Source organism: Antennarius striatus, chromosome 6 (assembly GCF_040054535.1).
Source record: "Antennarius striatus isolate MH-2024 chromosome 6, ASM4005453v1, whole genome shotgun sequence".
In the NCBI taxonomy this organism is placed as follows: domain Eukaryota; kingdom Metazoa; phylum Chordata; class Actinopteri; order Lophiiformes; family Antennariidae; genus Antennarius; species Antennarius striatus.
The window spans coordinates 22,499,550-22,516,326 of NC_090781.1; the positions used below are offsets into that span (position 1 = coordinate 22,499,550).

The 16,777-nt window shown below is 38.4% G+C and overlaps 1 protein-coding gene across 1 annotated transcript; it reads left to right on the forward strand.

The window, feature by feature from the left end:
• Positions 1 to 2,122: 2,122 nt before the first annotated feature.
• On the forward strand, positions 2,123 to 7,812 carry LOC137597239 (putative mediator of RNA polymerase II transcription subunit 14). Its single transcript, XM_068318287.1, has 7 exons — positions 2,123 to 2,201; positions 2,695 to 2,805; positions 3,125 to 3,337; positions 3,880 to 3,978; positions 4,347 to 4,476; positions 6,049 to 6,351; positions 7,441 to 7,812. The coding sequence occupies exons 2-7, from the start codon at positions 2,707 to 2,709 to the stop codon at positions 7,491 to 7,493; spliced, it is 897 nt and encodes a 298-aa protein (XP_068174388.1). The 5' UTR covers positions 2,123 to 2,201; positions 2,695 to 2,706; the 3' UTR covers positions 7,494 to 7,812.
• The last annotated feature ends 8,965 nt before the right edge of the window (positions 7,813 to 16,777 follow it).

Below are 16,777 nucleotides of genomic sequence, written 5' to 3' on the forward strand. Positions count from 1 at the left end.
TCCGGGTTCTCTGGCTTCCTCCCACCTCCAAAAGCATGCGCCTCAGGTTGACTGGCCTTTCCAAATTGCCCGTAGGAATGAGTGTGTGTGTGCATGGTTGTATGTCTTTGTGTGTGGCTCCGCGGTGCACTGGCCTCACGCCCTATGCCACCGAGATAGGCTCCGGCTCCCCGTGACCAGCTGCGGCGGATATAGCGGTGGTAATCTGAAGATGACTGACTGACTGACTTAAGTCATAACATTTAAGTTGCGTTATTTTAATATTATTTTAGTAAGCCTTAACATTTAATTGGATTCATTTACAAATATTAAATACTTTGTATTTTGTCCTACATAAAATAGGATAATTCAAATATATGTTCCATGTAATAGCTTGAGAAACCCTTGATATAATCTGGTGTAGAGAAATTCAAATATTTATTAGTTTGTTAACTTTGTCTAAAAAGGATCCCAATGGTTCTGAGTTTGAGGTCCAACTCGCAGGAGGAGTCTTTGGAGGATATGTTGCAGTGAGACTTTTGTCAGCTGCCTCACCGGTAATGCTACTGTTCTACTGTTCCAAAGCAAAGACTGGTTCCCCAAGTGATGTGGTCAACACAAGATTCCTCTACCAAAGAAACCAACATGAAAACTGATTGTTGTTTTTGACAGCAGCTATTTATCAGATTAGCAAAGCAGATTTAAGCAGATTAATGACGAATGTTGCTGCTTCGATGAATGCTGCTTTTACCATCTCTCTATCTTGGAAGGACTTTTTGTTCTTAACGATGAGGTGACTCACCCTCATGAGTTGCTTGGGTAGTGGCTTTCGTTTTTGACGATGACTGTGGGGGAAAAAAAGACTGCTGTCTAAACAATTGGCTTTTTTGTTCCTTTCTCTTTGTCTTTCTGAGTTCACTTTTTGGGGTAAAGTCAGTGTCATAGCTCCTATGAACAGTCAGAAAATACCGCTCCACGTTTCCCTTCGCTATTGAGATGGTAGACTGACAGATGAGGCAAACGCACTTTGAAAATGTCATTGTGGGGAAAAAAAGTTCCTCATAAGTCAGTCAATCACGATTGACGTACTGAGCACCACTGTTCTAGAGGTATTACAGTAGTATTAGTAAAAGTATCTAAATTTCTTCTAATATAACTTGTACTTGAGATACAGAATTGCATGCAGAAATGCCATTGATCTTAACTGTCATGCTAGAAAAAACACACACAAAAAACAGCTTAATGATTTCTGGTATTCACAGGTGAACACCCAGAAAGATGAAAGACTGGAACGTGAACTCACCTGTAGTGGAACAGGGTTGAGGTTAGCGTTAGGGTGAGGATTTTTTTTTAATTTTATGGTGTTTTTAAATCTGTGACATTAGTAATGATAAAACATTTCTAGTCTTTTTTTTACTTTATATTTCAATAATATTTTGTGTTCATGTCTTTGTTGTGACGGCACAGTGGGTAGTGCTGTTGTCTCACTGCAGTAAGGTTGCAGGTTTGAGTCCTTTCTGTGCTGTGTTTTATGTTCACCCCATGTCAGTGCGTGTGTTCTCTGAATCTTTGGTTTCTTCACTTGAATCAGAAACATCCGATTCAGTTGGATTGGTCGGTTCCAAGTGGTCCTTAACCCTAAAGAACCCACAAACATTTATCCTTGCAGGAAAATTATGTGGGTTTTACCACAGACCAAGTGGTAAAACCCACATAAGTGTTTTTTTCAGAACAATAAAACTTAGTTTTATTATTAGTTTATTATTATTATTATTTTATTACCATTTAGGAGTGATAAATTATCTGCCACAGACACATGACTGTCACATGGTCATGATACCAGGATGTTGAGTATAAGTCGCTTAGCAACCCCCATGACCCACGACAGTGGAAGAAGGGATTCAGGAAATGAAGATTTTTGTTATGTGAATGCCAGTGAATGCCAGAACTTTGAACTTGGTCAGTCCAGAACACAAAAATCTTGAGAGCCCTGTTCGGTGAAAAAAAGAAACACCTTTTCTGTAAAGTACATCCTGACAGACACTTTCCAGGCACTCCTTCTCATAAGGTAACACCCTCTTTGTACTCATGCTCATCCCTGGCAGCATCACTACTGACATTTTCTGATATAAATCTTCCCCACAGGAATCAGAAGCACAGAGAAGCAGAAACAACTAGCGCAGAACATTCTCACAGCTCAGCGTTTGATACGTACAGCCAAGGTGAGTATTTCTGCTATGAAATAAAACTAGGACAAATAGCTGCTTTATTATTTTGGGATTCACTTAAGTCATCACACTTCAATGGTGTTTTTAAATTTTATTTTAGTCAGCTATAACATTTAATTGGATTAATTTATAGAGATTAAATACTTTGTACTTTGTTCTACACATGATAGGATGATTCAAAAATATATTCCATGATATAGCTTGGCAAACCCTTGATTTAATATGTTCTAGAGAAGTTCAAATACATATTAGTTTGTTAACTTTATCTCCAAAGGATATAAAAAATTGCATCTTCTGTGTATCGCTATAGCAAAATTACATACATACAATAGAAATAGTATTTTTTTAATACTACAATAGAACATGTTATTCTGAAGCTCTGACTGTGAAAGTTGCATGATTTGGTTGTCTTAATTCCAGTAGTATGTTTTGAAAGACCAAAATCACTGGTGTATTTCTAACAGGAACTATTTTTATCTATTTCCAGTTGGTGTTAGGAATGGAACACACATTGCTACTGATGGTTACAGCACTGATGATCTACGTGATCCCAGCTGTCCATGGATCATCTCATTTAACATTTAATGAACGCTTAGAGGTTGACTTTCTTTCATTTTTATCCTATCAGTGTAAAATTAACTTGACTTTCATATTTCTGACAGTAAGCTATAATATTTGCTTAACGATTGCTTTCCAAAAGGCATTTATTCAAACATACTTTACATGTTTGACTTGTTTCAATATGTTTTAATCTATATTTCAGCTTCTGAACCTGGAAGACTGAGAATCTTCAGACATTTCATTGAAAGCAAATTAGATGTAAATTTATCAAAACATCTTTTCAAAAACTGGACTAGACAACTGAATTAAAATCCAGTGAGAGAAAAATTAGGGAAATTGTTTTGTGTGTCTACCAGGTTAACATCACACAGATTGGCTGTGGAACCACCAAACTGTGTGTGGTGACACCAAGTGACTGTGACCCTGGTCCTTCAGACAACAGCTGTATGTTTGTGTCTTTTCAAGTCGGTAATGCAACACCTCCCAATGGGACTGAGTTCGCCGTCCAACTCTCAGGAAGATCCATCGATAATTATGTTGCAGTGGGACTTACACCAGCTACCTCACCGGTAATGCACATGCATGATTTTAAATGAAATCAATCAATTAATCAGCCAATCAATCAATCAATCAAATGAAAACATCTTTAACAGTGCAGATTAATAAGATTAGTGGTGATTATTATGACAGACACATGGTAAATATTGAATTATGCACTAAAACAAATGTGTTCCGTCTCACCTCAGAAGCAAATGGCCTTTTTCTTATTTACATTATTCATTTTATTTACTTCAAAAATTTCTTCAAAAAAAGTCCTTCACCCATTCTATATGAAAGTGATATTGTTTTTTTCTTACATGGTACAGCTCCTCCACCCCCACTTTTATTTATATTTAAGACAAGTTAATTTAAGACAAAGGGAAACGAGGGCGAAACATTGCAGTTTGCTCGCTAGCTAGCTTGTTAGTGTAAATTCTTGTTTTTCTATGACCTAAGTTCAATTAAAAAAGTAAAACATTAACTCAGCGGTTGTGAAATAGGATGAGGGTTATGGTTATGGTTAGATAATATGTGTTATTTGTGTCATGTTCACTTCTGATTCTCTCTCCAGGACATCACCATGATTTTCGCCTGTTTTCAATCCTTTGCCTTCCTATTCATAACCGGAGACCTGAACACCACGACCAACATAGTCGATCCAGTGGACAGGGTGAGAGCTTAAATTCCATGGCAAACAAATTAGAGAAGTCACGATGTTGAGGATTCTTTGCTTTAAAATGTGAAATTGCCAGAGACACAGATGAATTTATAAAAAGCCTCACATAAAACTTATTTATATGGAATTTAAAAATTTTTTGTCTGCTTTTCATGTTGATGGATCACATGTCGGGCGGCACGGTAGCCTATGCCGCCGAGATAGGCTCCGTCTCCCCGTGACCCGCTGCGGCAGATATAGCGGTGGTAATCTGAAGATGACTGACTGACTAATACTATTATTACTACTACTACCAATAAAAATAATAATAAAACATTAATAATAATAATTTTACATTTCATGTCATCGCTTTTCTTGATTAGCGTGTCACAGATATTCGAAGCAAGCTGATTGGAGATTTGCTGCAGTGTGAGTTCAACATCCTGAATGTTAACGCCACCCGAGCCAGGACAGCAGACATCACGTTCAACGTCACCCTCTTGATTAGAACAAGTGAGCAGACATACAGTGAACCATTCTGATCACAGCATGATCTCCCTCTACGATCAATACTTATTTATTCCATATTCTCATGAATATCATTTAAAACTAAATAATAAAAATTGGGGCGTGTTTTTTGAAGACAGGATGATCAAACATTATACAAAACACATTTACTTAATATTTCTCCTCTTAAAGTTAAATGTTTTATATTTAAAAGTGTCCTATTACAAAAAAACACACATTTTTTCATAGTGGTACTCCCTAACCTCACCAACTCATAGAATCTGGAAAACAAACACTTCCTTTATCCATAAATATTTGGAATCTTTTGGAGTTTATGGCTGGGCAGCATCCAAATGATTACTTTTGTCACAGCTCCCATCTTAACCTAACGATGGGAGTGATTGACAGACTAATTGACATATCCTGAGCCATATTTGATTGAATCCTCTGCCCGGATAAGGGCGTGGTCATCCCCAACGTGGTGTTTGTCTTCAGGCCAACGTAGCTGTGTGTGATACTGTCCTGGCTCAGAGCTACACACTGAAAGTTCCTCACAAGCTGTTGAAGTCAGCTAGCATTTGGCTGACTAGATAGTTCCGCTTCAGTCAGGTGTGTGTGTGTGTGTGTGTGTGTGTGTGTGTGTGTGTGTGTGTGTGTGTGTGTGTGTACACATAAGGCGTATCCTTAGCATCAAAGCAACCACATAGCCAGTTACAAAACAGATTAAGACTTTACTAAATCAGAACTGTTGTCTGTTTTTTAATGAATAAAAGCAGCTTTAGCTCCTCTGCCTTTATTTACAGCCTAACAGATATTCACTGTCACCAGTCAAGGGTTATGTTCAACCGTCCTAAACCCTGCATGTGAAATAATCCATGCAGAAATCAAGACGTGAATTTATCACTCATTCCCAGCCTTATGAGAGCCAAAGAATGGAGGAGGGATATTCTAACGTACACACACACACACACACACACACACACACACACACACACACACACACACACACACACACACACACACACACACACACACACACACAAAGACACACACACACACACACACACACACACACACACACACACACACACACACACACACACAATAAGATCGAAATACGCAGTTAGTGAAAGTTTCAACAACAGGTATGCGAGCGGACGGCAGGGCAGATGCCTTCAAGTGGCGCTTGTAAACAGCACCACATGAACATGGGGGTGGGGTTTGTCAATGTTCAATCAAGGATATTGAGGACCACTGATCAGTTTGGGACTTCTTCTTTTTTTTTCAAATACAGTGTAGTTGGACATTTGGCAACTGACTGGCATGAATTAAAAAATATAATGTGGGACACAGATAATAAGCAGATGAATTAATTCCTTTCACCCAGCCCATGTTGACTATGATGAAATCAGAAAACATAACAGATTTTTACATTTACTGTTTTGTTTTTCAAACCACTGGCTTTCCTTATCTTTCAACTGGAAATAAGGTGAAATTAATGAATTTCATTGTGATTTTAAGTCACAGAATTTAATGTAACGTCTCACTGTTCTATCTGCCCCTCATGTCAATGTACAGCTGGAAGCCTCATGACCTTGCTGAGCAGGGGTCCTCTGAACCTTGCTGACCCAAACCCTGACATCGACATCCTCAACAGCAACACCAACAACACCACTAACACCACAAATAACACCAACAACAGCAACAACACGACTAACACCTCCAACACCACCAATAACACCAACAACAACACCAACAACACCAATATCAACACCAGCTCAACTGTCAATACCACCTCCTCCAGTGTCAATACCACCATCTCCACCACCACCGCCATCATGACCACATCAGCCGGTCCCACAGGGCCTGTCCACGCTCATGGTAAGCAACAAACTGATATTTCATATTTATTTTTGTTTCAAGTCTTTAGAATATCCAATACAAAAGCTGTCCAGTTTTAACAGATTCAACAATGGTCTGAGCTGACATTAAATGTTTGACGGTGGCCTAGAGGGATGTGGTGCAGCCTTTGAGGACACACTGTTAGAGCCTGTAAAAAAATTTTTAAAAAGTCATGAGCACTTGAATTTATTTTACAAATATTTTATTATTAAAATGTGGGAGACAAACAATAAAATTGGAGAAAAGGACACAAAAATTGACAAAACAGTCCAGCTCAGGGTACATTTATGATGTTCTAAAGCCTTTGGTGTTGATTGATCTTCTGATGAAATTAAGGAAGGAACTTGATGGTGCATTATAGGAGGCTTTGGGGCAGAGACTAAACCAACACTGAGGGGAAGATTTTGTCTTGAAACATAACAGTTCAAACTTCACCATGTGAGTAATAAACTAGTGTCATAAAAGGCAATTACTCTGGAAAGAACCTTGCTCAGCCCCAAATGATAAATTATTGTCGTGAAAAATTGTGACAAAGCTTTTTATCAGCTTTCAGTAAATACTATTCTGATTGGTATGAACTTGAATAGACCTTAAAACTTTTTTTACATAACAGTCAACTGTAGAACGACAGACTGGCCACTCTGGCTGCTTCTCTTAAATAACAAAATCTATATGCTGGTTTATTCTGTGACCCATGTGACATGTGGGGGAAATCCCTAGAATAAAGCAAACATTTTTAGTGAGAGAAATGATTTTAGTTTTTTGTCCAGATTTGAGATATTTGATCATTTATGCCTCCAACTTAACATAACAAAAATTTCTCATGCGATTGTAACAAGATTGATGATGAGAAAACATCTCATCAGCAACGTGTCTGTCCAGAAGGTGAAGTTTGACTGCAGTAACTTTCTATTGAGTCAACAGTTCCTCTGAGAGCTGTTGTATTGGTTCTATTGAGCCATGTCAAACCTGTCACTGCAGAAAGGGAACATTATCATGTGTGAATCAACATATGGAGCTTAAATTTAACACTTTTCCTGATCAAGGCCTTGTCTCTCTCCCTGCTAGCTGTTCTGATCCTGCTGGGCGTCTTCTCACTGTTCTCCATGCTTGGAGCCTGAGGACCTCGAAAGAAGACCTGACCAGTTTGATACAATGAAGACGCCTTATGGGATGGATTTACACCACAATCAAACTGTATATCTTTATGAATTTAATAACATGGTTTAACACTTTTTTGCTTTGAAACTCTGTGGTAAAAGGGTCTTATTTGAAAACACGTTTTGGGGGATTAGAGAGCAATTTTTACATTTCTACCAAGGATGATAGAAAGCAGATATTCTGCTCTTTAACTTGTTTAAATGTAACCTAAACCTGCTAATCTGATGCCACAAGCAGTTTTTGCAAATATGAACTCAATGGAACAAGTCTCTATTTTTATCTTTGACCCATTAAACCCAAGCCAGGATAGATATATTAGAATATTTACATTTAAACTTGGGGAGTAAAAATGCTTTTCTGCGATGGTTGTACTGGCTCAATAATACTTACTGTTAATAAAATTGACACAATAGTTGATTTGAGTCAACTTGTCGAGTTTTGGTTGTTGAATTTTAAAACATTGCTATGTTGCTATTTAATTTCAATATATTCCTTGATCTTTAAATTGAAATTGAATAGTATAAAAAAAACTGGCAGCACACAGACACAGCAGTTCAACCTGACTGCTGAAAACACATTTAAAGATAAACAAGCCTTTTGGAGCTGATTTTCATCCTCATGTTTAGACATGTCCATTGAGGTCTCTGGCAGCAAGAAATAGGCAAGAGAAGCTTAGTCCAGAAGAAAAGTTTGTGTTCAATGTTACATTCATGTTCAAGGCAGTTCAGGTTCAGAAGAACCCCCTGAGATTAAACAACTGGTAGTGATGATATTTATGAAGATTTGATTTTTTTGTTTTTTTTCAACTATATACTGTAATCCCTTGCACACCCATGCATCAACACGTGCAGCTTCACCTCATGCAGATTTTTAGTAGGTAGTCATACCATATACACATTCTATTGAATGACGGCATACGGAAGTGCGCTACCTTCCTTGAGCATCGTACTTACGTGACAGTGCTTTAAACAGTCTAACAGAGTGTGGGAAAAGGTAGATAGAAGATGGTTTAATATCAGTAACGTTTAAATTACCGTAAATAAAGGGTTTTTTTGTAGACGCAAGACGGCACAAGCCAGAGTCTTACTGTGCTGGTCCCAAGCCTGGATAAACACAGAGGGTTGTGTCAGGAAGGGCATCCGGCGTAAAACTTTTGCCAAATCAAAGATGCGAATCAAATCTTTGACTTCCATACCAGATCGGTCAAGGCCCGGGTTAAAAACGACCGCCATCAGTGCTGTTCATCTACTGGGTGCCAGTGGAAATTGGATTACTGTTGGTCGAAGAAGGAGAGGAGGAAAGTGTGTTCGTAGGAAGAGAGAGAAGAGGAACACCAAGAGTATAGGACTGAGAGTAGGGACGTTGAACGTTGGAACTGTAACAGGAAAAGGTAGAGAGTTCGTTGACATGATGCAGAGGAGGAAGACAGACATACTGTGTGCCCAAGAGACCAAGTGGAAAGGTAGCAAGTGTTAGGGTGACCTATAAGAGTGGAGGTAGGAGCACAGTTAGACTACATCTTGTGTAGACGGTGTAACCTGAAGGAGATCAGTGACTTCAAAGTAGTGGTAGGCGAGAGTGTAGCCAAACAGCATAGGATGGTGGTGTGTAGGATGACTCTAGAGGACGAAATGGTGAAAGCTTAAAAATAAAGAGTGTTGCATGACTTTTAGGAAGGACAGCACTTGGTGTGTCATCTGGAAAGAAAGTAGATGAGGAGACTTGGTGGTGGAATGAGGAGGTACAGGAGTGTATACAGAGAAAGAGGTTACTAAGAAGAAGTGGGACACAGAGAGGACTGAGGAGGGTAGACATGTTGATAGAGAAGTACAGAGAAGGCCAGGGTTAGGGTTAGGATTAGGGTTAGGTTTTAGGGTTAGGGTTAGTGTTGGGGTAGGGTTATGGTTAGGGGTTAGGATTGGGGTTCGGGTTTAAGGGTTAGGGTTAGGGTTAGGGTTTGGTTTGGGTTGGGTTGGGTTGGGTAGGGTTAGGGTTAGGTTTAGGGTTAAATTGAAGGGGAGGGTTCAGGTTAGGGGGAGGAAATTTTTAATTTTAATAAAGTTCCAAGTTCGAGTCCTTTCTGTTCTGTGTTGTACGGTTACCTCGGGTCAGTGCAGGTTTGCTCCGAGTTTTTTGTTTTTTTCACACCTCCAAAAACACGCCTTTCAGGTGGATTGGTTGGTTCAAGTTGTCCTTAGGTGTGAGTGGTTTTTCATGTGGCTCTTCGATGCATTGCAACATGTCCGTAGCGTCTCTCCGTCTAACGCCCGTAACTTCTGGGATATGATCCAGCAACCCCCATGACCCGCGACAGTGGAAAAAGGGGTTCAGGAAATCAAGATTTTTGTTATATGAAATACAACAAAGGCTATATTTCAAGTCTAACTATGCTGTATACCATAACCTTGAAGTTGGTCAGTCCAGAACACAGTAATCTTGAGAGCCCTGTTCGGTGAACAGGACAAACACTTTTTTCTATAAAGCAAATCCTGACAGACTCTTTCCAGGCACTCCTTCTCATAAGGTAACAACCCTCTTCGCTCTTCGTACTAATGCTAATCCCTGGCAGCATTACTTCTGAGATTTTTTTATTTAAATCCTCCCGACAGGAATCGGAAGCACAGAGAAGTAGAGACAACTAACACAGAACATTCTCACAGCTCAGCGTTCGATACTTATAGACAAGGTGAGTGTTTTTGATATAAAATAAAACTTGAACAAATAGCTGCTTTATTATTTTTGGATCCACTTACAGTAAGTCATTACACTTCAATAGTGTCATGATTCAAAAATATATTCCATGATATAGCTTCATAAACCCTTGATATAATCTGTTCTAGAGAAGTTCAAATACTTATTATTTGTTAACTTTGTCTCCAAAGGATGGAAAAAAAGAGAAAAATTAGAATTTATTCCTGTTTCTCCAAAATTATCATTACATCATCTGTGTATTACTATGGCATAATTGCATACATACAGTAGAAATAGTATTTTTTAATATCGCTGTGGAAAATCTGAAGCTCTGACTGTGAAAGTTTCTTGAGTTGGTTGTCTTAATTCCAATAGGATGTTTTGAAAGACAAAATTCACTGATGTATTTCAAACAGGAACTGTTTTTGTATATTTCCTTGATGTTAGGAATGGAACACACATTGCTGCTGGTTACGGCGCTGATGATCTACGTGGCCCCAGGTGTCCATGGAACGTCTCTTTTCACATTTGACAGTGACTTAGAGGTTGATTTCATTCACTTTTATCCCTTCAGTGTAAAAATTACCTTGATCTTTGTATTTCTGACAGTAAACTACAATATTTGCTTAATGATTGATTTCCAAATGTTAATGGATAAAACTACATCTTAAACTCAAATGAATCATGTTGTTTAAAAAAAACTGCATTTATTCAAACATACTTTATATGTTTGAACATACTTAATATGTTTTTTAAATCTGTATTTCAGTTTCTGATCCTGGAAGAATCTTCTCAGACATTTCATTAAAAGAAAATTTGTTGTAAATTTATCAAAAAATTATTTCAAAATCTGGACTAGACAAGTGAATCAAATCCAGTGAAGAGAAACGTAAGTGAATTTGTTTTGTGTGTCTACCAGCTGAACGTCACTCGGGATGGCTGTGGAACCACCAAACTGTGTTTTGAGACACCAAGTGGCTGCAACCCCGATCCTGACAACAACAACTGTACGTTTGTGTCTTTTCAAACTGTCATGGCAACACCTCCCAATGGTACTGAATTCGCCGTTGAAATCTCAGGAAGATCCGTCACTACATTTGTTGCAGTGGGACTTACGTCAGCTACCTCACCGGTAATGCACATGAATGATTTAAAATCAATCAATCAATCAATAAATCAATTAATGAAATGAAACCACCAACAACGTATATTAATAAGATTAGTGTTGTTTATGACAGACACCTTACAAATATTGAATCATGCACCACAAAAATATGTTCCACTTCATCTCAGAAGCAAAAAAAACTTTTTCTTACTTACATTATTTATTTTGCAGAAAGAAACTGAGTTTAACGAGGTCACATCACATTTATTAAAAGTACCTCAGTGTCGTTAATGCACTAGAGCAGGGTGCTCACACTTTACAGAAAGCGAGGTACTACTACAAAATCAAAATGATCTTCCTACTACTTCCTACAGAAATGCAAAACATACAGTATATTTATTTGTAATGTATTGAGTAATTTCCTGAGTTTACTCTCATGACTTGAATGGAATGGAATGGAATCAGCCAGGGAGGCATAGTGTGGTCAGTAGCTGCTAACAGCCAGCCTAAAGCACACTTCCAAATGATAATCAGTCATGGGGGAACGGTAGTTGGACTTGATGGTCTTCATGTGGGAAAATTCTGATTGACATAAATACTGTAAGTGGACATGAATAATGCAGTCATGGAGGTATGACGTTGCCTTATGTTGGGGTGCTTTTCCTCTCTGAGTAACTTCCAGAATAAGTTCCAGAACTGTCCATGTTCTCTGGACTTCAGTTAAATGTTGGCTTGTACTGTCTAAATCTCATCTTCCAATCCAGAAGTGTTCAGGTGAAACACTGCTGTAGTTTTTGATGCAAGTGAATCAACTTCAGCATCTTCCACAAAAGGATCGCACATGAATACATTGACTGGCTCGAGCAAAAAAAACGTTTTGAAAGTGTTTATCAAACTCTGGAAGTCTGAAAAGTCACGGCACTGTATCTTTTGTTTGAAAGCATTAACTGTTTATTAATTAATGCTTTCAAACAAGCATTAACTAATAATTCTTGCTTGACTGTTTCGTGCTTCCAGTAAACACTACCATGTTTCCTGTAAGAAGTTACAATTGTTTTATCTGTATTTTATTACATTGAGTTACATTTAGTAACATTTATAAGTTACATCTGGCGGTTTGAGGACAGCCAGTATACAGTATGTTGATGTTGCCCTTTGTGAAAATGATTTTGATGGTCTTGGTCTTGTCCACCATCAATCATTTAATGTCAGCTCAGACTTTTCGTTCAATCTGTTAAAAATGGACACCTTGTGGATTAGATCTTCTAAAGACCCAAAACAAATAATATGGACAATCCCATTGATGGGCTAGCATTTTTAGCGCGATACCTTCCCAGAACGACACGTCTTTTTGCTGTTCTGTTGACACAACCGTTCACCGCGCAGGTAACCATGATACTTTTGGTTTTAATCCCGTCTAGAATTGCATTGTTTCTTATGAATGCTAATCTGTGTTTGGCCCCAGGACGTACGACGCCCACCTGACCAATGAATGCGGAAGTTGCTGCAGCGCAGATTTTAAGCTTTTTTGACCAAACGGATGATGCTACACATATAAAAATCTATTTTTTCTTCTATTTTTCAAAATGATGAATAACATACTGTATATGTCACTTAAAATTAACTTTACTGTCCCTTTAATCCTATTAATCCGCTTTACTGGAGATGTCTTACTCTATTAAATAGCTGCTGTCTAAAACAACAATCAGTTTCATCTTCGTTCCTCTGGTAGAGGAATCCTGGTTGTTGGCCACATCACTTGGGGAACCAGTCCTTGCTTTGGAACATTAGAATATTTGTTTGTGAATCTGTATTAAGTGACAAGAACGTCTTGTTCCTACCCCGGAACTTTTCTTGGGTGGTGGCTTTTGCTTTTGTCTGTGAGAAAGAAATGACTGATGTCCACACCATTGGCTTTTCAGTTCTTTCACCTTTTTCATTTCACTTTTTGGGGGAAAGTCAGTGTCGTAGTTTCTAACGCTGCTCCATGTTTCCCCTTCTTCGCTTTAGAAATGGTAGACTAGCAGATGAGTCAAAAATCCTCCTCCCATTTCATGTGAAATTGATAATTTTTTGTTTCCTTACTTAGTCCAGCTCTCCTACCCCCACACTTATGTACTTTCAAGACAAGTTACTTTGAAAACAAACTTTAAGACAAAAAAAAAGAAAAGAAAACAAGGGTTACAAATTGCAGGTAGCCCGCTAGCCAGTTCAAAGAAAATGAAATCGTCTGATGGCTGCCCTTTACCTCAATCACATGGACGTATCGAGTACCCCTGCTCTAGAGGTAACAGTGATAGTAAACATAGCCAATTTGTTCTAATATACTTGTTGTATGGGAGATATAGAATTGCATTCAGAAATGTCATTGATGCTAACTGTCATGCTAGCAAAGTTTAGAAGCTGAGTCATTGTTGCTTTGTGGCTAGCAAAAATGACGCCATTTCTTAAAATACGGTTAATCCTCAAAACACGTGTTGACATTGGAATCCTATGCCAGAGCCAGAGAAGACATGAAGACAAAACAGGGAAGCAAAAAAAAAAAAAGAAATAAAGATTAACAGCTTAATTATTGCAAAAGTATTAACAGGTGAACACCCGAAAGAAGAATGGAATGTTAACTCGGCTGTTGCGAAATATCGTTAGGGTGAAGGTGTAGGTGAGGGTATGTGTTATTTTTGTCATGTGCACTTCTGATTCTCTTTCCAGAACATCACCACGATTTTCGCCTGTTTTTACTACGAAAACGTACTCGATTTCATCACTGGAAACCTGAACACTATGGACAACATGATCAATGAAGTGGAGAGGGTGAGCTCTCAAATTCCATGCCATACAAATTAGACAAGTCACATTAGCATTATTTATTTTACAATCTGACGTTCCCAGAGACATAGGTGAATTAATGAAAAATTTGACATAAAACTTCTTTTTTATTGAAGATTTTTTGTCTGTTTTATGTTGATGGATTTTTTTGTCAGGATTGTCCTTCTTCTCATGTGATTCATTCATGTCTTCCTTTAATTTGAACATCCCATTAGAAGCCCTGAGTTAATCAACTGGTCATATAGGTCGTCCTCAAGATACAAAGTGAGCATCTCAGCACATCAGGCTTCGTGTTTTAGATACTCTACAGTTTCTCATGGCTGATAAATCAAAAGCTAGTGCTAATAGCATTTAGTGTTGACGGTCTCCTATGGTAACTCTGTCTTTATCGACAATAACTCCTCCTTCTCGTCCTTCACTTGAAAGGTAAGCTATATGCTACATGCTACAGTGCCGTACAGTGGATTGTCAACATCAACAGCTGACTCTGGCTGCTGTTGTTGGATGCGTTTTTTTATTCTTCTTTTCATCAAGGATTAAATTATAAGGAGAAAAAGTTTAATGTCCGTACAGAGTGGGACGAGAACCCAGCTATGTGGCAAGAACGCCACTGTGCCACAGTACCGCCTACTTGACCTGTACCTGTATTTTATTTTATGTGTTATTTTTATGTCTTGTGATTGCTTCTAGTACTGCTATCCCTGAAGGGCCACTACTACTACTACTAACACTATTACTACTACTACTACTAACACTATTACTACTACTACTACTAATACTAATACTACTACTACTACTACTAATAATAATAACAAACAATAATAATTTTACACGCCATGTCATATTTTATATCACATTTCTTGATTAGCGTGTCACAGGAATTCGAGGTGATGCTGACGGAGATTTGATCCAGTGCGAATTCAACATCCCAAATATTAATGCCACCCGAATCAGGGCAGCTGACACCACGTTCAACGTCACCCTCTTCATTGAAACATGTGAGAAGACATACATCAACATGCAGTGAACCATTCTGTTCACAACATGATTTCCCTCTAGGATTAATACTTATTTATTCCATGACCTCATGGATACCATTTAAGAGTGAAAAAATAAAGAGTAGGTTAGAAAACATGATAGATTTTGGATTTACTGTTTTGTTTTCAAACCGCTGGCTTACTTTATCTTTCAAATGGAAATTAGGTGAAATTATTATTAATTTTATAATAATTATTATTATTAATAATTAATTTTATTGTGATTCGAAGTGTCTCAAACAGAATTTAATAGAACCTCTCACTGTTCTATCTGCCCCTCATGTCAATGTACAGCTATAGATGTCCTCTTGACCTTGCTAACCAGTGGTCCTCTGAACCTTGCTGACCCAACCTCTGGCACCAACATCCCCACCAACACCAACACCAACAACACAAACACAAACAACACAAACACCAACAACACCAACACCAACACCAACACCAACAACACCAACACCAACAACACCAACAACACAAACACCAACAACACCACCACCTCCACTATCTCCACTACCACCGCCATCATGACCACATCATCCGGTACTAGTGGGCCTGTCCACGTTCATGGTAAGCAACTAACTGACATTTCATATTGATTTTTGTTTTTGGTCTTTAGAAGCTCTAATCCACGATATGTCCAGTTTTAACAGTTTGAACAACAATGGTCTGAGCAGGGCTGTCAAAATCATTTTCACCAAGGGCCACATCAGCATACTGGCTGTCCTCAAAGTGCCGGATGTAACTTATAAGGCCAGGGGGCCACATTCGGCCCCTGGGCCTTGAGTTTGTCACATGCGTTCTAGAGGGTTGTTGTATAGCCTTTGAGGACACACCGTTAGAGCTAGGGACACTTGAATTTACTTTACAAATGATTCGTTGACAAAATGTGGGATGAAAAACAATAGAATTAAGTTATGGGACAAACGGACACAAGGATGGACAGAACAGTCCAGCTCAGGGTACATTCATGATGTTCTGTAGATTCTGATCATGTTGAATGATCTTCTGATGAAATTAAGGAAGGAACTTGATGGTGCATGATGGGAGGCTTTAGGGGCAGCGAGTAAACGGACACTGAGGGGAAGATTCTGTCTTGAAACATAACGTAACAGTTCAAATGTCACCGTGTGAGTAATAAACTAGTGTCGTAAAAGGCAAATAGATTACTCTGGAAAAAACCTTGCTCAGCCCCACATGACAAATTACTGTCATGAAAAATTTTGACATAAAGCTTTTTATCAGCTTTCAGTAAATACTAATGTGATCATTGAATTGAATGGACCTTAAAACTTTCTTTACATTACACTTAACTGTAGGACGACAGACTGGCCACTCTGGCTGCTTCGTTTCAAGAACAAAATCTATATGCTGGTTTATTCTGTGACCCAAGTGACCTGTGAGTGAAATCATTAGAATAAAGCAATCATTTTTAAGTGAGAGCAATGATTTTAGTTTTATGTCCAGGTTTGAGATATTTGACCATTTATACCTTCAACTTAACACATTAAAATATCTCATGCGATTGTCACAAAATTGACAAGGGAAAACATCTCAACAGTTCCTCTGAGAGCTGTTGTATTGGGTC

Bases quoted from the DNA above. Each gene is read 5' to 3' on its own strand.
- LOC137597239 (XM_068318287.1), top strand. From the start codon at position 2,707: ATGGAACACACATTGCTACTGATGGTTACAGCACTGATGATCTACGTG. The intron at 3,338-3,879 runs GTAATGCACATG...TTCTCTCTCCAG, and splicing joins TTACACCAGCTACCTCACCG to GACATCACCATGATTTTCGC. The intron at 3,979-4,346 runs GTGAGAGCTTAA...TTTCTTGATTAG, and splicing joins TAGTCGATCCAGTGGACAGG to CGTGTCACAGATATTCGAAG.